The 26,810-nt window shown below is 45.2% G+C and overlaps 1 protein-coding gene across 1 annotated transcript in view; it reads left to right on the plus strand.

Annotated features, from left to right (window-relative positions):
- The window catches only part of mgat5b (alpha-1,6-mannosylglycoprotein 6-beta-N-acetylglucosaminyltransferase B), a gene marked incomplete at both ends in the record, with an annotated part of 82,905 nt that extends 74,688 nt beyond the window's left edge, over positions 1-8,217 (plus strand). Inside the window, 2 exons of the mRNA XM_080524859.1 lie at positions 4,283-4,554; positions 8,019-8,217. Of these exons, the coding sequence (XP_080380985.1) occupies positions 4,283-4,554; positions 8,019-8,217 (471 nt within the window). The remainder of the gene's footprint in view (positions 1-4,282; positions 4,555-8,018) is intronic.
- Positions 8,218-26,810: the final 18,593 nt, after the last annotated feature.

Below are 26,810 nucleotides of genomic sequence, written 5' to 3' on the forward strand. Positions count from 1 at the left end.
CACGTCACAGAATTGTGATTGACAGGACGGGAGAGCGTCTGCAGGCGTCGCCATCACTTTCTGCACGGTGGGGAAGAAACGGTAATCAGAACCACGGACACTTTGTTCGAGTACATCCAGTTTGTCAGAAAATACTCTGACAGCCGTGTAGAGCTCATACACGGTCTTGTTTCCTCCCTGCATCTTGAGATTAAGTTCGTTCAAGTGCTGCGTAATGTCACACAGGAACGCAACAGACAGCCCCCACTCTTTATCATCCAAAAAGGAAAATCGGGAAGTCTCCCCTTGGCCGACAATGAAGGATTTCAGGGGTTCAAGCAGGTCCATGAAATGTGCAAGCATACGTCCTTTAGACAGCCATCTGATCTCGGTGTGTAACACCAAATCTCCATAGTGAGTGTCAAACTCCTCACACAGCAGTTTAAAATTTAAGTGGTTTCTTGCACGGGCCCTGATATAATTAACCACTTCGATTACATTTGCCATCACTTCATTCAGACATTTGAACTTAGCAAACAAGGCTTGTTGATGCACAATACAATGGTATGAGAAAATACCCTCAGCAGCAACCCCGCCGTTTTTCAGCGTTTCTTTCAGCAAAGCCACGGCTCCGTTCCTCTTACCTAGCATCGCCGGTGCACCATCTGTTGTGAATGCTGCGATTTTTTCTGATCCAATGTTAAACTTTTCTAATGTTTCCAGCACTGCGTTTTTTATTTCAATGCCCGTTGTTCCATTTTCCAGTGAAACCATGTCAAGCAGTTCTTCTGTAATGTCAAACTTACTGTTGATCGCTCGGATAAAGATGAGTAATTGTGGCGTGTCATTGATATCCAAGCTTTCGTCCATTGCAAGGCTGACAAACTCAGCGGATGACAGTTTGTCCTTAAGAGTATGTGCAATGTTCTCTGAAATGTCTGATGCCCTCCTAGCTACAGTAGAATCCGACAGTTGAATTTTTTTGGCCTCTCGTTCCAGGTCTTTTTTCTCAGGATACAACGTTGAAAAAGCCAGCAGTATGCAATCCTTCACCATTTCTCCGTCAGTATATGGCTTCATCTTTTTCATCAGTTCATGTGTGATTTTGTAGGATGTCTCTGTCGCTCTTTCACTCGTATTAGTGTGGAATACGTTTTTTTGAGCAGTTCGGTTCTGTTTGAGTCTCGCCAGCTTTTCCGCCCTCAGCTCTCCGCCTTTCGGAAAGTCGGTACTGAACTTCGGGTGTTTTGTGTCGTGATGGCGCTGCAAATTGGACCTTTTAAATTGTGAAATGACGTTGTCACAAAGCAGGCAGATGCATTTTCCCGAACCGGTGGAGACGAAGAAAAACTTGAGTTCCCAGTCCTCTTTAAATGTTCGATATTCCTCTTCATATTTTCGTTTCCTATATTCCTTCGCCATTGTTGCATAGTGCTGTAAGCTCTTCCCAGTGTGACGGAGCAATTATCTCGCGCACCTGCAATCAGAGCGCGAAACCTGAAATCATTTGTGATTGGTTGTTCAGAGGGATGGGGGGCGCGGCTTAATAGACTGATGTGTGACTTGTGAGTGATAATGAAATGTTGATGAATTCTGCTGACAATGTTTTATTTTTTTATTTTTTTATTTTTTGTTTTTTATTTTTTAAGTGGGACTTAAAAGAGCCGCAACTCGTCTTAAAGGAGCCGCATGCGGCTCGCGAGCCGCGGGTTGAGTATCGCTGGCTTAGATTGTTTAATACATCAACGGGGGGGGAAAGCGAGATGAACTCTGAGCGAGTATCATGCTTCCTCCAAGACACGAATCTACCGGCATTTGACTGCCGCTGGACTGAGGAACAGCATAGGCACAGCACATCGCCATAATAGCGATTTTTTTTTTATGCTTGTTGTAAATAAAAGTTCTATGATGCATTGAAATTACATTAAACTAAGATAATACGATGGTCAGCATAATTTTTCCAATCTTTATTAATAAGCTATTACAGAAACAGTAAGTGACATTTTCCTAGAGCGAAATCTGTTGTGGTATTTAAAGATGGCGGTTAGCGAAGAAATCTATGAACATGGGATGACGATTTCCATTGACCAATCAACGGTGTGCAGCGTCACACGTCACACGCAGCCTGGCAAAAAAGTACCTTTCGCTACCCATCCCGAACAATAACTATTTTAGTTCTTGTTCGGCACGGGTACCAGAAATGGCACGGGTACCTTTGGCAGTGGAAAAAGGATAATAAACCGGGCCAGCCCAGGCTGACCCGGGCTGGCCCTGTAGTGGAAAAGCGCCAATACTGTGTTTGTGTTTCTGACACACTGGCCTTCGCTCCTTGGAGATGGAATGGAACAGTTTCCCCCCACCAAAGAGATCCTCTAGAACACTGTTAGAACACTGAACACGAAGAGAACACGGATAGAACACTGTGCTATTCTCTACGGTCCCTCACTTCCATGTATGCATTTATGCAAACTCAGAATGGAGATATCCTGTGTGCATACAGAAGAGCCCACCCAGTATTGCACTCGAACACATGTAACACACTAAAGAAACACACACACGCATGCACGCACACACACGCACTCTCCCCCATACGCCCTAGCCTGTCTCTCATCAACAGCCCTTGCCCAAGATGCACAAACACACAAACAAACAAACACACACACACGCACCCACACCCACACAAACACACACACACACACACACACGCACACACACACACACACACACACACACAAACGCCCACACACACACGCACTCTCCCCATACTACACCCTAGCCCTGTCTCTCATTAATATTTCTCTGCACAATTACGCACATTGTCATGCTCCAGTACTGTGCCAAATGGGGTGGCCTGCGCCGTCCCCCTGCCCCACCTCTGTCTGTCTCACACGGGGCCAAGTGTGCTCAGAGCGCCGTGACCGCCTGAGCCCGCCGCCCGCTGCCTCTCCCCGGGCACGGACGCTCTCAGACTCCCAATCAGCTCCAGTAACCTCCACCTCCTCCTCCCACTCCTCCACCTCCTCCCACTCCCTCTCGCCTGTCTCCCATCCCATCCCTCACCTCTCTTCTACAGACCAGCCATAACCAACGCTGACCCCCCCTGACCCCCCGTCCCTGCCTCGCGGCTCCTCACAACTCCTGCCTCTCTCACACACATGCGAATGCACACACACACACACACACACACATGCGCATACGCACACACACACACACACCCGCACGTGTACGCACACACACACACACACACACACACACACACAGACGTGTACGCACCCACACCCACACACACACACACACACACACGTGTACGCACACAACCACACACTCACACACACACACACACACATACACTACACACACACACACACACACTACACACACACACACTATACACACACACACACACTACACACTACACACACACTGAAAGTAGAGCTGTCCCTCCTCCTCTCAGTCACCATATTTTCCTAATGAGCAGTCTAAGGGTGTGTGGGGAGGGGGGGAAGAAGAGTGGTGACAGGGTCCACAAGGGCGGGGTGGGGGGTGGTTGGGAGGTGGGGGGGTGGCTGGTTATTACTGCTGGGTGCTGCGACCTTGTTTAATAAAAGGAGTTGGGGACCAGAGGGAGATGCCAGAGAAATGTTATTACCTGCACCTTATGAATAGAATAGCCCACACCGGAGGAGGAATCTAATCAGTGGTCCCTCTCCCTTGATTCTGCCTAAAGTCCCCTGTTTGATTCTTGGTGGTGTCACGGCCGTCATATATTATTCCAGGAAGAGCGATAAGAATGATGTCTGGCCTGGCCTGAAAATGCTCAAAAGTACCCTTGGAAGTCACGGTCCTTTTGTTAATCCTTCTGAATCAGAATCCATCTGAATGTACAGCTAATAGCTGAGGGTAGAGCTGATGAATGACCTGGGGTCATAGGGCCTTTTCAGCCGCAGCCCAGTCCCTCTGGAAGCCCTCCCCAACCACATCAGACGGGCCAACACCCTCCCAACATTTAAACAGGCCCTCAAAACCCACCTCTTCAAGCTTGCCTTCAACTCTCCCCCTCCCCTTCCCATGTATCCCCAGCAATACCTTAATTAGACCCCTATACTTTCTTTCTCTATTTATTTCTTGTTTCTTTTTACTACTCAATCTTTTCAGTTTGTAAAGCGTATTATTATTATTATGATGAATCAGGTCACGCTAATGTTATGTCCGGTATGTCTCATCAGGCATCAGCTGAGTCTGACGTGTCGCTGACTGCAGCCGTCGGTGTGGTGTTGTGTCATATTGTATTTGTCCTCCGCAGGATTTCTGTGTGCCTGAAGCTCCGTTTCCCTTGGCGAACGCCTCCAGGACGTGGCCGGGCACCCCCCCCAGCCCCTTCATCCTCTTGCCCAACTCCAGCTCCCTGGCCTGGGCGTCCAACGCCAGTGCTCCCCTCTCCTGGCCTCCCCTCAGCGCCCTGCGGCTGCTGGCCTCCCTGGGCGGCCAGTCGTGCGTGGAGGCCTGCCAGGCGGCGGGCTTGATCTGTGAGCCAGCCCTCTACCGCTTCATCAACATCAAGGAGGCCTTCAGCGGGTGAGCTGCCCCCTCCTGCTGTAAACAACACCATCTGTGTTACTGATTGATACCCACCCCCTTTGATTTTTAATGTGCCACCACACACACGTTTGGGTAGAGAGGGTTAAAGGCGATTCTTGTCATTTGATTGGTAACAATTCACCTGAATTCACCTTAGTAACGACGTTGTAATCACATGTTGTAACGTAACAAAGTGGTAATGGGATTGTTTGATTTGTGAGTGGTAATTGATTTGTGAGTGGTAATTGATTTGTGAGTGGTAATTGATTTGTGAGTGGTAATTGATTTGTGAGTGGTAATTGAATTGTGAGTGGTAATTGATTTGTGAGTGGTAATTGATTTGTGAGTGGTAATACATTTTTGAGTAGTAATTTATTTGTGAGTGTAATTAATTTGAGTAGTAATTGATTTGTGAGTGTAATTAATTTGTGAGTGCAATAGTCTCATTTCAAACCACCGACAAAGCTTTTCTTAATTCATGGTCATGTTTTATTATCACTGTACTAATTTTTAATAATGATACCCAAGCTCATTTGTATAATCTTTGATCTCATAGTTCTATCTAAGCCTCGGGCGTCTATATCTCTCATAGTATCTATAGTATCTGTCTATATAGTATCTATATCTAATGAATCTATATCTATCTATTTATATATAATGAGTCTATATCTATCTATCTATATCTAATGAGTCTATATCTATCTATCTATATCTAAGGACTCAATCTCTCTGTCTATATCTAAGTAGTCTATATATCTGTCTATATGAGTCTATCTCTCTATCTATATCTAATGAGTCTATGGGCCGGTTTCACAGACAAGGCTTAAGCCTAATCCTAGACTAAAAAACATCTTCAATGGAGATTTTACATTGAAAGTGTGATTTAGTCCAGGATATCTCTCTGTCTATATCTAATGGGTATATATATATATATATATATCTATATCTAAGGAGTCTATCTCTCTATCTATATCTAAGGAGTCTATCTCTCTGTCTATATCCAATGAGTATATCTCTCTATCTATATCTAAGGAGTGTATCTAATGAGTATATCTCTCTATCTATTCTATATCTAAGGAGTCTATCTCTCTGTCTATATCTAATGAGTATATCTCTCTATCTATATCTAAGGAGTCTATCTCTCTGTCTATATCTAAGGAGTCTATCTCTCTGTCTATATCTAAGGAGTCTATCTCTGTCTATATCTAAGGAGTATATCTCTGTCTATATCTAAGGAGTCTATATCTGTCTATCTATATCTAATAAGTCTATATATCTGTCTATATCTAAGGAGTCTATATCTATCTATCTATCTATATTTAATAAGTCTATATATCTGTCTATATCTAAGGAGTCTCTCTCTGTCTATATCTAAGGAGTCTAAGGGTGAATCCCAATTCACCACTCCGGCTCCGTTTTCACCCCTAATCTCCGTTTTGCGCGTTCACGTGTAGCCGTAGTGGCGTCCCAATTCATTACTCATTAGGGTTAGGGTTAGGGTTAGGGTTTTCCATGGCTCCGTTCGGAGCAAATCTTGACCCTCGTTCGATTCGGAGCCATGAGACTCCCTTCCGGCATGCATTGCGAAACATCTACAGAAATGTTCTTTTCGCTCTCGTAATACGCGAGCCTGAAATGTCATTTACTTTTTCTGGAATTACTTGTAATTAAAGACTTGAAAAAATATGATAACCATCGTATTATCTTAGTTTAATGTAATTTCAATGCATCATAGACCTTTTCTTTACAACAAGCATCCCGGTCTCGCCATAAAATAAAATAAAATAAAAGATTACCTTTGGCGTTTGACAGCGGATGATGATAGACATAAAACAACCCGCAATCCTATCCGAGCAGTTGTTATTATGTAATATTGTTGATGGGTTATATAATTTAATGTTATTTCAATGCATTATAGACCTTTTCTTTACAACAAGCATAACAACAAAATCGCTGTTATGCCGAGGTGCTTAACATAGAAAGTTCCACAGTCCAGCGCGCTTGGGACAGCGGGCAGGACACCGGAGCGCGTTTGTCACAGGCTGACAGTCACCGTGTCCCCCCCCCCCTTGGTGGTATATGACGCTATAGTTGTTATTATACCAAAACAACCGGCAATCTAATCCGAGCAGTTGTTATTAGGTAATATTATTAATGGGTTGTATCATTCATTTAATGCATTATAGACCTTTTCTTTATAACAAGCACAACAACAACAAAACGTTATTATGCCGATGTGCTGTGTGTCTAACGTTACAAGCTGATTTGTGCATGACAGCCGCACATTGACATATTTCCATGTCTGATGTCTAATGTCTAATGTCTGATGTAGGCTACTAATGTCATTTCAATGCATTATAGACCTTTTCTTTACACGCTTCGCGCACTAGGTGGGCCGCGAATACTGTAGAGATTTGTAAAGTGGGCCGTGAGTCCAAAAAGGTTGGGAACCGCTGCATTAGACTATTAAAGCAGGGCGACAGTCCCTGTTCCTCTGCCCGGCGGCAGTCCAATGGAATCGTCAAGCACAGCCTTCCCCATATAAATACATCGGTGCGCGATTACAGAGATGTACAATCATGTTTTTTTTTTTCAATAAATTGTGGTGTTTGACAGCGGATGATGGTAGACATATTTAATGTAAAGTTATCTATCTAAAGTTATCTATCCACAGGCTGATATGTGCATGATAGGCGCAAATTCCCCCCCCCCCCCCCCCCCTTGGTGGTATATGACGCTATAGTTAGTCCCAATGGTCCAAAAGTCAAGCGCTTCGTAACACAGACGGGGTGAATTTTATGAATGAAAGTGAAAGTTCTGTCACAAAACGCCGTTACGTATCCTCACACATTTTTAAGTGGGTATATGGAAATCCTTGGCCTTTCCTAGTGACTACACCACTGGAGCACAGGTTTCATACAGGTTAGAGCTTATTCTGTCATGGTCTGATAATGAAGCATTGTTCTTTTTTATTTTATGACTTGTTTGATCGATTGATAGCGTTCAAGTTCATTCAAGTTGTGAATGAATCGCGAGCGTCAATGCTTTTCTACGATACTATGTGTAATGTCACTTGGACATAGAATAATAAGACACTTTAGTCTGGGTTCAACAAAGGTATAACTAGTTTACTACGGTTCTCTCGACACCTGTCAGTCACCTACTGGTATATCACGAACTCTCTCTAAGGCGCATGCGCTGTCCTGACTATGAATTAACCCATTCATTACACTACGGATGACGTCGTTGTCCCATTTCCCCCGGGGAACCACTACGGCTATGGCTCCAAAACGAGTGACTCCAAAACGAGTGACTCCAAAACGAGCCGAAGTGGTAAAAAAGAGAATCGGGATTGGGCCTAACTCTCTGTCTATATCTAAGGAGTCTATCTCTGTCTATATCTAAGGAGTCTAACTCTCTGTCTATATCTAAGGAGTCTATCTCTCTCTGTCTCCTCTCAGCCTGGAGTTGCAGTGTGAGACCCTGGAGGCGGAGGTGAACCACATCTCCCCTGCCTTCTCCGTGGAGCGCAGCGAGTGCAGCCTCCAGAAAGACCCCCTGCTGTTCAGCTGCGCCGGGGCCAACGCCAAGTACCGCCGCCTCTGCCCCTGCAGGGACTACCGGAAGGGCCAGGTGGCGCTGTGCAGGGACTGCTTATGACCTGGGTGGTGACCCTGACGAGGACGAGCCTCCACCTCACCCAGGAACCTGGGGGGCCAACCACCCCCGGAGGAGTCTGACTGTAGGTGGGGAGGCTGAGGAGGAAACGGGCCCCTGCTGTAGGGCTCTGTGAGCTGGGGAGAGGCGGTGTGGGGGATGGGGGGGGGGGGGGGGGCGGGGGCCGTGACCCAAGTGTAGAAGAGCAGCTGTTCAGAGAATCACTGGATGGGAAAAAAATCGTCACGGAACAGAGGTTATGTCACTTTACAACAGCATCACAGTGCTTAACTGGCAGGGAATGAGCAATCCCATTGACCCGGGGGCTTGGTCCGGTGACAATGACAGCTGTCATTGGCCCGGAATATCCCACAAAATAGCAGAAGTGTGACTGACATGGAAATGCAACTCAGGGAAAATGCATGATTGTACTCTGACCTGTTGTACTGTAGGTATAATGCTGCTATTCCATTTGTGGTTTACAGTTGGACCCCACTTAGGTCCAGCAAAAGGGAATATATCCACATGATTAGTACTGTACTGTATGTGGGGCTGGATGAGAAAAGCTCTCAAGAGTATTGAAGAAGGCAGCCTCGATAACCATGTTGCGATGCTTCATTTAAACCTCCAAGTGACATGCTGATACTGTACACTATGTTATTCAGTGTTATGTAAATACTTAGACCATAGTGCAGTTGTTGGTACTGTCTATTTGTACTGTAGATGCACCCAAAGCCATGTACTTAGAGATGTACTATTTTACATGTCCCATATGAGTATATTTGTACATACAAGTGTTGTTTAATAAAAAAACGAAATCAATGTTGTCCGGTTTGGTACAACTCAAAGTTCTTACCTCTTAACCGCAACTTAAGATGCACTTTCGGAGAGAGAGACAAAGTAATTACCTAGATTCAGAAAGTCAATTGAGGTTAAAGATGTCATCATCCATCTTTTTTAATATAGGAATTATCCTAGTGTGTGAAATATCCTAATTGCTTCTTTCAGAGTTGGTGATTTCTCTGCAGGCACTGTTGGCTTGGCCCCATTTACTTCATGGAGCAGCAAACACAAGCAGACGACCCTGAGTGGGCTGCCAGAGTGGGAGGAATTCTCCGTGTAGATGCTACAGTACTTCTCTCTCTGCAGGGACAGAAGGTAGTGTTGGCTCTAGGTGCCGTAGATAGTGTGTAACTCACTCCTCTCACCCACTCCACCTCCATATGTATCCTTCCTGTCTTCCTCCTGGGAACTCGACAGTGTTTGCTCAGAGTCTTACAGACTCATCTTGTTTACTGAAGAAACAGCCAAGCGCAAACTCTAACTCTTGTTCGAGTTAAAGCTCTTTTCTTTGCGATACTGTGTAAACAGATACTTTGGCCCTGTATATGGAAAACAATGAAGCATGAAAGAGACCCAGGCTGCAGTCGTCGTCTAAGCTACGCCAAGCTGAGCCAACTCTCCAAGACGGGGTAAATAGAAAACCGATTGAGAGTGATTTGTGCTGTATTGTATGATCACACTGAGTTATCCTATCCTTCATAATAACCCATCTGCTGCGCCGTACAAGTCACGAGGATGAGGCCCTGAGGCGTGCTTTGATTGGCTGCCCGGTGGATTTTGATTGGAGGACAGATGACTGAAAGTCAGCCGTGCCCAGTCTAGGGATGAGGGATGTGTCATGACTGTCGGGGGGGGGGGGGGGGGGGGGGAGGGGGAGGGGGTGAGAGTGAGAGTGGTGGCAGAGTCTAGTCTATCTAACTTATTGGTCCCATCGCTATCAACATCAGTATTTCTCACATACAGTAAACTGGGTGTCCAATAAGTTGCACACTTATCAGTCATTTATAGTGTAATGGGGCATTTCTATTCAGGCTGTGTTCAACTACCCATGTGCCTCTATGTGTATATTCATTGTGATCCTGTGGAGGCACCAATGATGACTCAATCAGGTTTTTATGGTGCTTGGAGAATCCATGTAGGTCTACAGGAGTAAAGGATGAGGGCATTCACTTGGAAGCAGTGGTGCCTGGGAGTCCTGAGAAAGCATTAGACATCGATGGTGTCGAAAAAGATTTGTATATTTGTGGGAAGGCTTGCGTCTGAATATTCCATAAAACATACGGAAGAGAAGACTCAGCGGGACGCTTGGATGATTCTTTCATTTCTCTGACTTGCATAATTGCATAATTCCACATTGCCAGACAATCTGTGCTGATGGCAAAAAATAAAGTTGATCCAAATTTTTGTTCTTTTGATTCTTTCACTCCCTCACTCTTCTTCTTCACTCCCTCTGGTTCTTTTGTTTTCCTAAATGAATATCTCAGTGCCAGGTTGTGTTTCGCTCTGCTCAGCATGTTCCAAAGAGCTCCACCAGCTCGGCAAGGGGGAAGGAAATATAAATGAAAAAGATGAACCCCCCGGGCCGAGAGAGAAAGAGAGAGGATGTCTACGGGCAAACCTGCACAACCCTGAAGCTGTGGGACTTCAAACAGGAGCTGCTGCCTGCCAACGGAGACCAGAATCTTAAAGCCTTGACAGGTTTATCAAACTTTTATCTGCAACACAGTGTGCCAACAGCATGTCCACCAAAGTTCCTCGTGACACTCTCGTCTTGGTATTAAACATTGAAAATGATAGTGCTGGCTCCCTGTGAATTCAGATTCCTTTTTCATTCTGGGTACATTTACTTTTTTCTTTCTTTCTTTCTTTCTTTCTTTCTTTCTTTCTTTCTCTCTCTCGCTTTTTTTTGTCTGAGATACAGTAAGCTACTGGTTGTGCTGCCTTGGTTCACAACCACAAACCTGAGTGATAGGATTTTAAAGGTAACTCCAATTCTCTCATACCATAATCTGATTCATCGTTTGAGACACAGGCCAAATGATGTAAACAACCTTGTATTGGCACCAATTGCACAGAGACGAATGCCTGTGGGGAGTTGTCAGTTTTAAGACTAGATCTACTGATTTAGCTACTGATTGGCTTTCCTTCAGACAGTGCAGAAATGGATGTACTGCCATGATTAAGAAGGCTAAATCAAGTTACTATTTAAACACTACCTGATTCTGGTGGTGACCCAACTACATTTTGGAAAGCAGTTAAATCACTAAAACATAATAGTTCCTCTTCTACCTCAAGCAGTTTTATCCAATACTAACATCATTATGGATAACAAAAAAGGAAAGAAGAATTGGTGCCTTTAACCAACATGTTATCTCTGCTATTTGAAATAAAAACTGATAGCCTGGCGTGGTATCCTGTTCAGACTGATAGCCTGATAGCTGCTCCTTTGGCTAACAATGACCCTATATTCTCCATTAGTTGTGTTTCCACCAAGTGTTTGATGAGTTGAGTGGAAGATTTATTCAGAAAAGTCTGCAGGGGTTGACAGGCTTGATCCATATCTCCTGCAGCTCTCTGCCATATTAATAGTTGAACCTCTGGCTCATATTTTTAATATGAGTTATCTCTGGTACCATTCCCAAAGTGTGGAAAGCAGCCAATGAACTCCCTCTTAAAGGGGGCGATCCCAGCGATTTGAATAATTACTACCCTATCTCGGAGGCTGTCTCCTGTACCCCCTCAGTTCAGCAAGCTATTCTTGACCTTCTGGTTTTAATTCCATTCAAAAATCGCTTATTAATATGGAGATGAATGAGGACAGAAATAAATAGTAAGTAAGTAATGTTTATTTATATAGCACCATTTTACAACGACAAACAACCGCCCAACACTAGTAAAAGAGAAAACAACAGATAAAATACACCAAAAACAATGTGTAATACAAATACAAGTGCAGAAATAAAAGTGTAAAGTTCAGTGTCGGGAGGCAGGCTATGTGTATGTTTTTCTCGAGATGCCGTAATATCGATTAATATGATCTGCATGTTTGTATCCGATGCTCCTCCCTGTCCTTGACTAGGGTGACACACTGTACATGCACGTGGCAACGTCATTTCTCATCATCATCTTCTGGCCTCTTTTGACTGTTGCTTATCAATCTGCTCATTGTCTTTTATATCAGTCTGTGGGTTAGGAGTCTTTGACCTCAACAAGAGCTTATCATTGGATTTTATTTGTATATAGTTATTGGTATATAAAACCGTTATTTGTATATAAAGCAGTTAAAACTCCCATTTTACCTCATCCCGCTGCTTTCATGGTGACGTAGTGGTAATCAGACATGCTCTCCGAACTTACTACTTTTTAATGTCCCACAGGTGTCTACCGGATTGGGGGAAACTTTAAGTTAGATCTATAGATTACGACAAATGGACACTCTGGTGCAGGTCATTTCACATTTTTGGTGAGGGTTATGTTCAGGGAGGATTGTACATGTGGGTAATGCTATGTCTTTTAATTGAGGTGTTCTTGTAACCTGTTGTATTGTATAGTCATTTCTGTTTGTTCTCTGTAACAGGGCCCTGCTGGAAAGGAGACCGTGTTTTCGGTCACGTTTTCCCCGTATAAATAAAGCTCAAATAACTGACAGGAATACATTACATATACATTACATATGGGTGATTAGATGCATTACAGTACGACGATCATTTTAAATACCAATTTATTTTTTAAACAATGTTTTCTGGCTCACTAGCCTATGACATGCACAGAATGGCTGGGGTGACATTTTCATCATAACTGCTCCAGAACTACTGAACACTCTGCATGAAGCTACGATAAGAGAGGGCTTTAATAGGACATGTTCAAATGAAATGGAATTGGAATTTAAATTCTTCTCTTTCAATGAAGGTGCTCCTATTCTATTGTCACCTGAGAATGATTGAGAATCACAGTTAATATAATAGCCCATTTCTCTACTCAAGCTCTCTCCCTCTCTCTGTGTCTGTAAACTCCCATTAAACTTGAGTTTATTCAGCTTGAGTTTCAGAAAGCAAAGGTACATGAATGAGATGCGAGGATAATGAGGCAAGTGAGAGTTAAGAATAGGAATAGAAGGAATTTGGTTCCCTCTCATCAGTTTGAAAGCCAGGTGTTATAGCCAAAACATGTTCTTTTCAGCAAAAACAGAAAAACAAAAACAAATCAATACTGGAGATCTTTGAGGCGTAGAAAATGACATTTGAAAAATTGGTAGGCCTACTGGTTTGTTTTCATTTGTTGAGTGTTTGAACACTCAAGTGTCGTTCAAATGAAACGTCAAACCAAACTTCCGATGACATTTACAGATGGCATTTAGCAGACTAAAGCAACTTACAACAAATACAGTACATTGTCTAAGTAAGTGACTCATCTATCCACCAGTCATCATAAGAAATAGTCATCTATGCTAGGACCTGGGGCCATTGGAAGAAATACTTTTAAAACATATTGATTTACAGTAGAGAAACTGTACATGGGGGATAGACGGGTAGACGGGATGAAGAGGTCTTAGGAGGGATATGACCATGACCATGGAAGATCCCACACTGTTCTCCCAGACGCAATATTTTGAAAAGTAACTTCCCGGCTAGACCATAGATGGACTGTATCTCTCAAAGTGCCCCTGGCTTTCAAGTATCCATCTTCCAGTTAATAGCCTGCTCACTTCCCCCCTGCTGGGTAGGATCAACCCTTCAGTGATGGATCAGTCTGGGTCTCTCTGGCGTCACTGGGCTCGTTTCAGCTTTGGAGCGCAGCTGTGACTCTGTGACGAGAAAGAGTGGACCGGAGGAGCGGCAAGGTCTATTATGTACACGCTTTATCTCATAAGCTGCAGTGCATCACTGCCAGTCAGGAGATAACAGGATCACACTGGAAAAGCCAACAGGACATGTTTTGTCTGTATCTTTTTTATTTTTTATTTTTGGCCTTGAGTGTGCTGTGTTATATATTCTAGTGTGGATTTCTTAACCAGTGTTCCACTCTCACGGACACAAACAAGTAGTGTGAATGGGATATTCAAATGCCGTAGTCCCGGTTTTCCATACCCTGTCCCAGAATATCGTGACGTTAGAATGATAAGGTTCTATCTCCATTTTTGGTCAAAATTGAGTTTTTTACATAATCTGATCCATTAGGTGTTTATTAATGCCTGTGTGTTGTTATTTTTAAAATGTTGACATTTTTTTAGTTAGTAATTAATCAAATAGAAAGGTTCCATCTCACAAAACATAATGGAATGTAAAAACTTTCACGCTCAATATCTCTGAACTAACCTAAACGGAGATAGAACCTTAGAATTCTAAGCTCACGATATTGCTTCTGTTGACTCGTCCACTCCAGGAGGACTCTATCCTTCTCTTAATCCGTATTTCATCCATCCTGTGTTTTTTCCTCTCTCTCCTCCAATTAGTCGGGGTACTGCATGTCCAGATAAGCTGGGGGCAGTGCACCCGGTTTGATGCTGTACTTCACAGATTGATAGATATGATATTTCAGAGAGCGTCCAGTCAGTGGGGAATAATGGCAAGGGACAGAAGGGACAGCAGGCTTTAGTGTGAAAAAGGCACACATACAGCACTGTACATGCTGTTTTCAGAGTCACTGCAGTCGGGACACAACGTGTGATGGCTCGGTGAAAAATAGTGTGGACAGCCACCGGTCACACAGGTGAATGTGTGTTTTCTCTAGCAGTGAATTAGCGGAGACAGCAGCCATGCCACAGTATGATTCATAGCCAGGGAGGATACCTTCCCCACAGAGAGAGGTCACACAGGCTAGGATTAATCACTCTCCTCTCTCCTGCTGCCCAGGGCTCTCCCCCCCCCCTCTCTCCACCTCCCTCCCTCCTTTCTCCTCCTCCTTCTCCTCCTCTTCTCACTCTATCTCCTCGTCCTCCCCCTCTCTCCTCATCATTTTCATTTCTTTCTCTTCTCGTCCTCCCCTCTCCACCTCCCCTCTCACTTCATCTCCTCTTCCTCCCCCTCTCTCCTCATCATTCTCGTCATCTCTTTCTCTTCTCTTCCTCTCCTCATCTTCCACCACCTCTCCAACCCCAGCCCCCCCCCCCCCCTCCTTCTTGTCCTCCTCTTCTCTCTCCGCTCTTATCTTCCTTTCTCTCTCCTTATCTTTTCTTCTCCTCTGGGGTGTTCTGGTGCGTTTCTGCGACTGACTGTGGAGAAGGTCCTTGTTCATGCTTGCCTGCCCCCACTATCACCAACGCTTTTTCCTGTTGATTAATGCAACCCACAACCTAATGACTCCTCGCCTGCTCTCTCTGACTCTAATACGTGTGTGTGTGTGTGTGTATGTGTGTGTGAGTGTGCATGCGTGCGTGTGTGTGTGCGTGTGTGTGCATGCGCAAGTGCGTGTGCGTGTGCATGTGCGTGTGTGTGTGTGTGTGTGTGTGCGTGTGTGTGCATGCCTCTGCAGTAAAATGATCTCACTTACTGCCTTGCTGCCTTTTCTCAATGGAGGGTGACTGATACGGCTTCTTCTGGGTAAAGATTGCATTGGCCTCTTTGTGTTAACTTGACTTTATGAGGTATGATTTGCTGGTCCATCCCTGTACAGGGAGAGTAGATTAGAGACATTAGTGTGTGGCGGAATGGAGTTGTTGATACAACGGAGGGTAGATGGAAATAGCTGAGGTATATCGGGCTACAGGTCCACAAATCATCATAAGTCAAACTCACCATAAGTCAAGTGATATTATTCTTTCTCGTGCACATTTTCTTTTCTCTCTCTCTCTCTCTCTCTCTCTCTCTCTCTCTCTCTCTCTCTCTCTCTCTCTCTCTCGTCTTCTTTGCTTCCCGCTAACTTTCTACCATTTAAACATGAATACAACACCTGGCCGTGTTATGATTTTCGTTTTAGAAGTGTTATCATTAACTGTAGCAGATGAAGTGATTACAATCATTTTCATCTCTCCTTATCTTGTTATGAAAGGAGGCCTTTGTTCTCGACCACTCACCCATAAGGAATGTAATGAATACAGATTTCACAGAGTAATTTTTGTCTCCCGTCGTATAATTGTATTTTCATGCCTATTATGGAAATTAATTGGATTGTTTGAATGTCGGAGTTTCACTCTGCTACAGGTTTTGCACAGCCCACACAATCTGACCCTGGCTGAGCCTTGTGGCTGTTAATTATTCTGGCACGCATTCTGGCTATGACAAATTCTGTCAATAACAGTGAAGGGGTGTGAACGCAATCATAACAAAATGTGTGCTGTATAGCCATTCGTAGAACATTGTGAAATAGTTCAACTGTTCAGATAATAAGGAGCAATAATACCATGAGAGTCTTGTACTTACAGTACATATACACTAGTGCACAGTAATGCTATTCATTCACACCCAAAACATGTCCTGTGCTACTCGAGTCCAGGAGCGAGGGGAAGAAAAACACACACAGACACTCTTCTCTGTCAATGACTTCCATGACGAAGCAGTCTTCCCCCTCCCTGTGACAGGCAGACAGGGCTGGGCATGCATGATAACACTTCCCTGTCTCTCTAAGGGAACTCAGTCTCATTTGAGGGAGCCTGAGGCAACGGTGGGTAGGTAAAAGTTTGGGCGAAGTAGGGGGGGGGGGGGGGGGGGGGCAAACCCAAACTCTAACATCTAGGTCACGGCTGCTGTGACAATCTGCCCAGCGGCATCCGAGGGAAGGGGGGTGGTGGGGGCCTGGGTTCGGACCCTGCAGTGTGTCTTCTTCTCCGAGTCCTCACCTCATTAATAATCTGTCAGTCACCCGGTCGGATACGACAGCGCTCCGTCAGTCAGTAATCATATCCACTAATGCAGTCTGCATCGTGGCAGACATAATTGCTTCCCTGCTCAGGGTCATATCCGAGGTGTTTCACACTAATTGAACTCCAGTGGAGAAGGCAGAGATAAATTCGAATCCCACCTCGTAGGCTTGTGTTCCTTTTTTCCTTTTCCTGACACGATGGTCTGAAAACCAATCAGGATAAGGTTATTCACAGACGATTTGTGTTTGTGCCTCCCCCCCCCAAAAAAGAAGAAGCTCTGTCATGTCTTCGATTCAGAATCAGAGAGCGGCGGTTCAACAGTGGTTTCTCCCCAGAAAATGTGCTTTCACTCCCCAGCTCAACTCACGCTCTCTTTTCTCCCATTCCCATGTCTTCCAATGAAACCGCAGTTGTCGTTCAACACCATGGTTTGTGGTCCTCAGTGGTGGCTCAGTTGGTAGAGCATGACGCTAACAACGCTTAGGTTGTGGGTTCGATTCCTGCTGGGACCATATATTGTGGCAACCCTCTCTTGACTTGACTATGGTGACTTTCAGCACTGGGGACAGCGCCCATTCCGGCCCCTGTGCCGGGTAGATGCAGGGAAACCCCACAGCTATGCACAGCTGCCCTGCAGCTGCCCCCCAATTAATTGAATTGCTGTGGGAAACCAACCACGAGCTAGCTGGAGTACAACTGTGATGGCAGTTGAATAAAGGGAGCTCTAGTTGGACTACAAACTGTGACGGTTGTTGAATAAAGCTAGCTGTAGCTGGAGTACAAACAGTGATAGCTGTTGAATAAAAGTAGCTCTAGCTGGGGTACAAACTGTGATAGCTGTTGAATAAAGGGAGCTCTAGCTGGACTACAAACAGTGATAGCTGTTGAATAAAAGTAGCTCTAGCTGGGGTACAAACTGTGATGGCTGTTGAATAAAAGTAGCTCTAGCTGGGGTACAAACTATGATAGCTGTTGAATAAAAGTAGCTCTAGCTGGGGTACAAACTATGATAGCTGTTGAATAAAAGTAGCTCTAGCTGAGGTACAAACTGTGATAGCTGTTGAATAAACGGAGCTCTAGCTGGACTACAAACAGTGATAGCTGTTGAATAAAAGTAGCCCTAGCTGGACTACAAACTGTGATGGTTGTTGAATAAAGGGAGCTCTAGCTGGACTACAAACAGTGATGGTTGTTGAATAAAGGGAGCTCTAGCTGGGGTACAAACTGTGATGGTTGTTGAATAAAGGGAGCTCTAGCTGGAGTACAAACAGTGATAGCTGTTGAATAAAAGTAGCTCTAGCTGGGGTACAAACTATGATAGCTGTTGAATAAAAGTAGCTCTAGCTGGGGTACAAACTATGATAGCTGTTGAATAAAAGTAGCTCTAGCTGAGGTACAAACTGTGATAGCTGTTGAATAAACGGAGCTCTAGCTGGAGTACAAACAGTGATAGCTGTTGAATAAAAGTAGCCCTAGCTGGACTACAAACTGTGATGGTTGTTGAATAAAAGTAGCTCTAGCTGGAGTGCAAACAGTGATAGCTGTTGAATAAAAGTAGCCCTAGCTGGACTACAAACTGTGATGGTTGTTGAATAAAGGGAGCTCTAGCTGGACTACAAACAGTGATGGTTGTTGAATAAAGGGAGCTCTAGCTGGAGTACAAACAGTGATAGCTGTTGAATAAAAGTAGCTCTAGCTGGGGTAGAAACTGTGATAGCTGTTGAATAAAAGTAGCTCTAGCTGGACTACAAACTGTGATAGCTGTTGAATAAAGGGAGCTCTAGCTGGACTACAAACAGTGATGGTTGTTGAATAAAGGTAGCTGTAGCTGGAGTACAAACAGTGATAGTTGTTGAATAAAGGTAGCTGTAGCTGGAGTACAAACAATGATAGCTGTTGAATAATGGGAGCTCTGGCTGGACTACAAACAGTGATGGTTGTTGAATAAAGGTAGCTGTAGCTGGAGTACAAACAGTGATAGTTGTTGAATAAAGGTAGCTGTAGCTGGAGTACAAACAATGATAGCTGTTGAATAATGGGAGCTCTGGCTGGGGTACAAACTGTGATGGCTTGTGCAGAGTGACAGCCAGGGAGGCTGGCAGAGGCACAGAGACCCTTCTCCCTCAGCAGGTGAGCCGAGCCTCAGCCCCTGCCAGCTGACAGCAGGTCCACGGCCCAGCCATTCAGGCTGCATCTGTCACCGCTCGGCACCGGCAGGCTCTCAGCCACGCTGTCACCGCAAAGGTCACTCAATTACAGTTTATAGATTGAGAGCCGCAGCGGCACTCATAGAAGGCAGCCCCCCCCCCCCCCCCCCCCCCCCGCCACCCTTCCCGGTGTGTACATTTTGGGTCTGCAGTGAGTGAGTGACCGTCGCTGGGTTTTAGCGAGTTGAGTGGCAGGGTGACCGCTACTTGTTCTGAGAGGAGGAGGAGACGGATGAAGGAGAGATAGAGGGAGAGTGAGAGTGAGAGAGGGGGGGAGGGTGTGGAACGAAATAGAGTAAGAAGGGGGAGAAACAGAGAGGAGTCACTCCTAATGAACCTGTTGTCTGAGTGGCCTGCCAAACTGTCTGAGTCCACTCCAATACATTCTTAAGTAAGGTGATTCAGATGGGAGAGGGTGAAGGGGAGAATAGAAGAGTGGAGGAGAGAGAGAGAGAGAGAGAGAGAGAGAGAGAGAGAGAGAGAGAGAGAGAGAGAGAGAGAGAGAGAAGGAGAAGGACACTGTGAGGGAGAATAAATAAGAGGGACAAGGAGATAAACGGAGAGAGAGAGAGAGAGAGAGACAAACTGTATAGAGAAATCAAGAGTGAGGGATTAAAAGAGATGGAGGGGGGGGGAGGACTGGGTGGAATGAATGGGAAAAGAAGAGGGAGAGAGGTTGAGAGGGAATAAGTGAGGGAAATAGAGGGGAAAAGAAAAGAAAAACAAGAAACTCCTTTTTGCTCCTCTGTTCTTGGCTGATCCACATCCTCTGTTAGGACTTATTAGACTCTGTCCCTGAAACGACCGGTCCAGAATGTGTCCTCGTTAAGGAACACTCACATTAAAGCCTTTTCTCTGTCGGAAAATATGCCTTTCATTTTCAAAGTAGTGCATGCTGGGAAGACTCGTGCATGCTGGGGCCAGTGATCAACGGCGATCCGCCGCGTTTCCGAAGACATGATGAAGGGGGTTGCCTCCTCAAACTGAGATTCACACCAGAGTGGCACATGTTCTGGAATCAATGCCATTTCCAAATCCTTGATGTCAAAGTTTTGCGCACGCGCGCGCGCGGGGGGGGGGGGGTAGGGTTAGATCAAAGCCCGCTGGAGGTTTCCAGAGCCCGCTTGTTTACGACCTGCTTGTCTCATGAGTTATTTAGCGTGATGTTGAGTGATGGAGGGAGTGAGTGAACGAGTGAACGAATGAGTGGATGTGGATGAGAATGTGCTGTACAGTAAATGTGCTAGCGAGCTACTCCCCGCAGAGCTGAACAGATCTCCTTCCCTTCCTCCCTCCCTCCCTCCCTCCCCTACCGTCTCCCTCTCTATATGTATAAGGAGCTGCAGCCACTGGGACAGGGAATAGCTGTGGGAAAAGGCAGGAAAGCCGTTTCAGCACAAAAACTGACCCCTAACTTGAACTGGAGTTTGGCCAGAGGGGAAGGGATGGGCATATGGAGATACTGTAGCAGTGGAGGGCGGCCTCCCCTCTTCCCCTCCCCCCTTCTTTCTTACCTCAGAAAGCTGTATAAAAGAGAAAAAGAAAGAGGAAAAGGAACCTATAGTCTGGCACTCTCCTCGGTTCCCCCTATATCAACGAATCCCAAGTCCCCAAACCCCCCCCCCCCCTCCCCCCTCTTTCCTGTGCCTGCCCAGTGCCGGGCTATGTTCAAAGACAGCCTGGCATCCTGCTAAGTGGCACTGATGATGGTAGGGGTCCTCTTCCATTTTTTCAAACGGATCAGAGAGCATCAAAGCGCTCCTTAAGTCCTCACCAGCGAGATCATCTGGACTCGTCTGTACGAGGAAACAATCCCACTCAGTTGTCCAGCCAGTACAGCTCCCCATCCCATCCCCGGCTCATTTGGGCATACAGCACCAGTCACAGCCGACGTCCCACGTCAAACAGAAGCAGAAGGGGCGTCTGCGCAAGAATGAACATCTTGTATGCTAAATCATTAAAGATGTTTACTTGTTATTATGAGAAGAAATGTTCATAGCTCTCGCTCAAGTGTGTCTTGATCAGTATCTTAGATAAATCAAGGCAGCGGGGCATTAGAAGGTTGTTTGATAAATGATTCAACACTCCCTGTTCCCAAATCTTTTTTATTTATTTTTTTGGTTCTGTTTCAGAGAGTGACTGCGGAGTCGCGGTTGGAGTGATCAGTAGTCGCCGGTCGTCTGCGCTGATTATGGAGACACTTCCTTGCAGCCTCTGACAGTTTCTCATCTCCTTTTGATCTCCCTAAATGAGAAGGACCAGCTTTAGAAGTGACTGCAGCAATCCAACTAAGGATGGATTTCTCCCAAGGAAATATATACTGTGTGATTATTATGGATTGCCTCTCTCCAGCATTGTCACCCCCCCCCCCCCCCCCGCCTTCTCTTCTGTTCAGTTCACCTTCTCTTCACCGGATAGTTAATTTCATTGCATGCGAACACAGAATTATTCCCCTGGGAAGGTTTTTGATCTGTTTTTGTCACTTAACCGCTCCAACGGGAAAAACAAGCTCTAGAAATATCCCAATTAAACTATTAGACCACGCACGGTTTGTCTGTAGACAAAGGTACGCTTAAAAATTTTTTTTTTTAAATAAAATCCTTTAATTAAGTCATCAAAGCACCTCCCAAACTAAGCCTCCAGGATGAACCCGCTCCATTTTGGAAATCAAACAAATGCAGACATGTTTTATACAGTATATATATATTGATGAGTGCTTTTTGATTAAGGAACTATTCCAAAGAGGATCAGGGGCTCAGAGGCTGATCTGTGTGTGTGTGTGGGTGTGTGTGGGTGTGTGTGTGTGTGTGTGTGTGTGTGTGTGTGTGTGTGTGTGTGTGTGTGTGTGTGTGTGTGAGTGTTTGTGTGTGTTTGTGTGTGTGTGTGTGTGTGTGTGTGTGTGTGTGTGTGTGTGTGTGGTGTGTGCGTGCGTGCGTGTGCGTGCGTGCGTGCGTGCCTGTGTTTGTGTGTGTGTGTGTGTGTGTGCGCCCGTGGGAGTGCCACCAGCCAGCTCCTGGGTGGGCAGAGCGGAGGGATGATGAATACGTCAGGATGGCATGACTCTGCCATAGCTCACAGCTGTAATCTCCAGCCTTTATCAAGCCTAATTGATCTCATTTGAGCTGGTTAAAGGCTGCCTCTGCAGCAGCGGACACAGCTGTCGCCCAGCTTGTCAGCGATCGCTAATTAGACGCGAGCGCTAACGCATGATGCATCGTTAACCCTGTCAACACGCCGCAGTGGCTCCCCTTGAAGAAGGGAAACAGCATCTGAAGGTAAAAGGACCGCCGATACCACGTCTCTCTGACACCACCTGTAGTCGGCCATGTGGTGTGTGGCCCTCCTAGAAGAGAGAAATATCGAACAAATATTTCATCTCTCTAAATTTGGCGATTACAGTCGATCCGCCCTGTCGCTTTCTGAGGCTCTCATAATGTTCTCTCAAGGCCTCTTTCACACCGGCAGTTCCGAACGCCGGTTCGCGTTCGCGCAGTGGCGGGCGGTGCATTTCACACCTAGGCCTTCAGTGATGTCCGACACATTCCTACCTGAATTATTCTACCTCTTAATACCATCGTTATGACGCCATGGCTCTAGAAACTAGACAGAAACACAGTATAACCGGGCGTTGCATCACCTTAACATAGTCAGACAAGTACAACAGAGTTATATTAATATTTCCGAAGCATTTTTAATCAATAAATCCGCATTTACAATGAAGAGTGTTAAACTAACATCTTTAAGATCGCTACATTACCCACGTCTGTCGTCTCGTCCACCATAATAGCGACAAAGGGTGCCTTTTTAATCTCCATTTTGATCTCTTCTTCCATCACTTCAGCAATAGCAAAAATCAGGTCGTTTTGTATTTTGCCTGACGTCCCAGTAAACACTTTGTTTGTGGACAGGTGGTAATGTAAATCTGGGTTGTTTTCAGCCAGAAAATAAAGAAGCTCAACGTAGTTTCCTCTGTTTGTGGACTTGGCGCTTTCATTGTGTCCCCTAAATGAAAGTTATTGTTTACCCAAAAACAGGACACAATCGATCAGTATTATCGATCAGTCAACGAAAGCTTTCGTTGTGAGGCTCCGTTTCCCTGCGCACTCAAAAGTTTCACATCTACCGGCATAGTTCCGCATCTCAATAGTGAATATCAATAGTGCGTATCAATAGTGCGTAGCAATAGTGCGTATCCAATCAAAAGACGTGCTGGGTGCTGACATCATTGAGCCTTACAGCAGGCGCCGTTGTTGCTTTTGCTCCCATCTACGTAGGTTTACTAGGTACGCCACAGGTTTTCTCGTTCCAATGTTAAGTTACAGGTCGAATCCGCAGCACCGTTTAATGTGAAGGCGGGCAGATTTTTGAGCCCCCTAGCAACACATTTTGATTGGATAAAAGCTCTAACATAAAGGCCAGCCCTCCAAATCTCAATCGGAGACTGGAAGCAGCGCAACCAAGAGGAAAGCTATGAAATGAAGAGAATAGACTATGGGGAATCATTAATACATATTTGTGGAAAATATATATTAAAATAAAATGTATATTCTGATGATGTTTAGGCCAGCAGAGAAGGCCTTGCTGGCCCTGACGGCACACCACTGCGTTCGCGTGCCGAAACCTCCGAACGTTGGCGCTGTCTGGCGAACGAGCCCGCTTTCATACCAGTGTATCGTTCGCCAAACATCGCCAACGTTCGGAGGTTTCGGCACGCGAACGCGAACCGGGTGTGTAAGCCCTATTGAGGTACAGACTACAACAAAGGGTGGACATGAGGGGGATTATGAGGGCAATGCAAGTCATATCGTTTACAATTTTTTTGCTAAGCCTCTCACAATACCTAACCTTTTCAGCTGTTTCTCTGAAGCCCCAATGTAATGACGGGGCTGATGAAAACATTTCGGTCCAACTGACAGACACTGAGTACACTCATCTCCCCGTCTTGTCTCTGATCAGTCCCCCTTTGGTCTTTTGGCAGGCGTACCTCACTCTGAAGGCTCCATCTCCATCTCATTTCAATGCGCAAGAACATCGGCGGCGTTCATCATCATGACGGGTGCCGAACAGATTGTTGCAGAAGGTCATTTTTCATGTGTTGGCCCCTTGAGTCTAAAGAATACCTATCCGTCTCCGAATCAGAAGCTAAACACATTATGGATTTACTATTAGGCTATTCTGTACACTATCAGTGGATTTACAAGCAGGTCAGGACATTTCCCTCCCCTTCGTGCAGAGACGATTCATCGAAATTGTATATCATCATCTGTCATCTCCCTCCTATACAATGTACTGTACACGGGGGGGGGGAGGCTGGTGGAGAGGTCGAGATCCGAGGACGGGCGTGGAATGGAGGGAGGAAGGAATGATATCAAACACATATGTTTCATACGATACCTCATTACAATGACCTCGTTCACCACCTGCCTCCCCGCATTTGTAGGATGGATTACGCCTCACAATGCACTGTAATATTGTTTTATGACGGCTGCACATGTCAGCCATGTGTCTCTCTCCGGTATCTGCACTCAGCAGACGGTATATTATACGGCTGTTAAACTAGCACTTTATCCAGGCTGACCTTTTCAAGCGGGTATCAGTCTTCGTGTGGGCGTAGCGGCAGTGTCAATAACTTGATTACGTCCGTCACGCAATTAAGATTTTATATTAGGTTCGTTTGTTCTTGGGCCTCCCTCCCTTTCTGCGTAGAAACGACTTTCCCTCCAGACATTAGCGGGTTTGAGGTTAGATTCATGGGCGTTGTGTGACGTGAGCATGCTGCTAGAGGAGTAGGAGGGAGGGGGTGGGCAGCGACTGGGAAGAAAGTATTTTCTCTGAGAAACAAGAGAGGGTATCCATGTTATGAAGCCAGCCATGAATTGAATGAGCTTTTTAACCTCATGCACCCTCATGCTCCTCTGTTCCCCTCACCCCCCCACTCTCTCTCACCCTCTCTCTCTCTCACACATATCACGGTGGATGTTACAATCTGTGAATAGACAAAAATCATCATGTTGTTTTCATGCACCACTGATCCACTAATCAATCAATCAATCAATCAATCTATCTGTCTGTCTGTCTGTCTATCGGTCGGTCGGTCGATCGATCCATCTATCTATCTGTCTCTCTGTCTGTCTATCTATCTGTCTATCTATCGTATATACAAATAAAAATGGATGTGGAAGGCAGCTTGGTCAGTGTACAAACATAATGTCTTTGACATGCCTGTCTGCAGTCTCGTCAGCCCCATCCTCTCACATGGCTGATCAAGGGGTTGGAGAACTGTCACTTATAAACAACATAGCCTACAGTCAGGGAACATCATGATCATAGTGGTGTGTTGTAGAGTCCACGAAGCCTACATATTCAATGATAACCTCATGCACCCTCATGCTCCTCTCCCCCCCTCTCACCCTCTCTCTCTCACATATCACGGTGGATGTTACAATCTGTGAGTAGAAAAAAATCATCACGTTGTTTTCATGCACCACTGATCCACTATCTACTGATCACTATCAATCAATCAATCAATCAATCAATCTATCCATCTATCTATCTATCTACAGGGGTGCAAACTGGTGATGGCCCAAAAAGGTGACCCATTTCTTTTTTTGCGGCTAACCTTAGCGCTAGCACTAATGATGTTAAATAGATACCGCTAGCACTAACGGTGGTCTAACAATGATGCATGTGTAAGTAGCGGCAGCCCTGACCTTAACACCAGCAGAATTACTTCAAAAACTGTTTACCGTGACTGTGTTCTCGTAGGCCGAACACCCATCTCTGCAATCCAAGTTACATAACAGATATGCCTCAAACAAACATTGTTTGCATGACAATTTTTGCAGGGTTATTATGCTAAAGTTGAGAGAAACTAACATTCACATTAACTAAATGGAAAGTCAAGAAGGCTCAGGTAGAATTCCCTTTTCAAGACCCTAGTCTTTCACAAAGACAATTTGAATCTAACACACAAGGTATGACCTGGCAGGGGTATATCTGCCTGCATTTGCAAGAGTTTATTTGCAGTAGTAATGGGGACTGAGGTTATGATGATGTACAATGAAGCTGAATCATAAAAGTTGATGCAACCAGTGTAATATTATAAATGACTACCGTTGAGCATACTGTATATATTCATACTGTATATTTCACATGTCTCTTGATATAGCTTCTTTTATCAGGGGTGCAAACTGGTGATGGCCCAAAAAAGTGACCCATTTTTTTTTGTAGTGTCGTATATATTATCTTATTGGTTATGAATCAAAGAACAGTTATTGAGTTTAAGACGATTTAATTAAAGTACAAAACATATACAGATACCAACAGCTGGATCCTATGTCTGGTCTCCTCTGCTGGGCTGGGGTGATTAAGAGAGCGAGATCTGCCCCTGTCTTGTCCTTTTGTATGCCCTTTTCTTATGCAAATATCTACCAGTGATCCTATCACAGTCACCTAGATGCCTGGCCTATCACCTTCCCTAGGGATGGTCAAGGGGGGAGAGGCCAGAGTGTGTGTGTGTGTGTGTGTGTGTGTGTGTGTGTGTGTGCTTACAAGCGGTCCCAACCCCCAGAGGTCTCTGTTGGTCATCTGGTTGCCATAAAACCCCCAGCATGTCTTTGCAGGCTCAATGCAATTCATGGTATGTATGAAAATACACCACAGTAGCTAACCTTAGGGGGGGATACCGCTAGCACTAATGGTGTTAAATAGATATCACTAGCACTAATGGTGGTCTAACAATGATGTGT

The sequence above is a fragment of the Nansenia antarctica genome (assembly GCF_963989245.1).
Source record: "Nansenia antarctica genome assembly, chromosome: 2".
Taxonomy (NCBI): Eukaryota; Metazoa; Chordata; class Actinopteri; order Argentiniformes; family Microstomatidae; genus Nansenia; species Nansenia antarctica.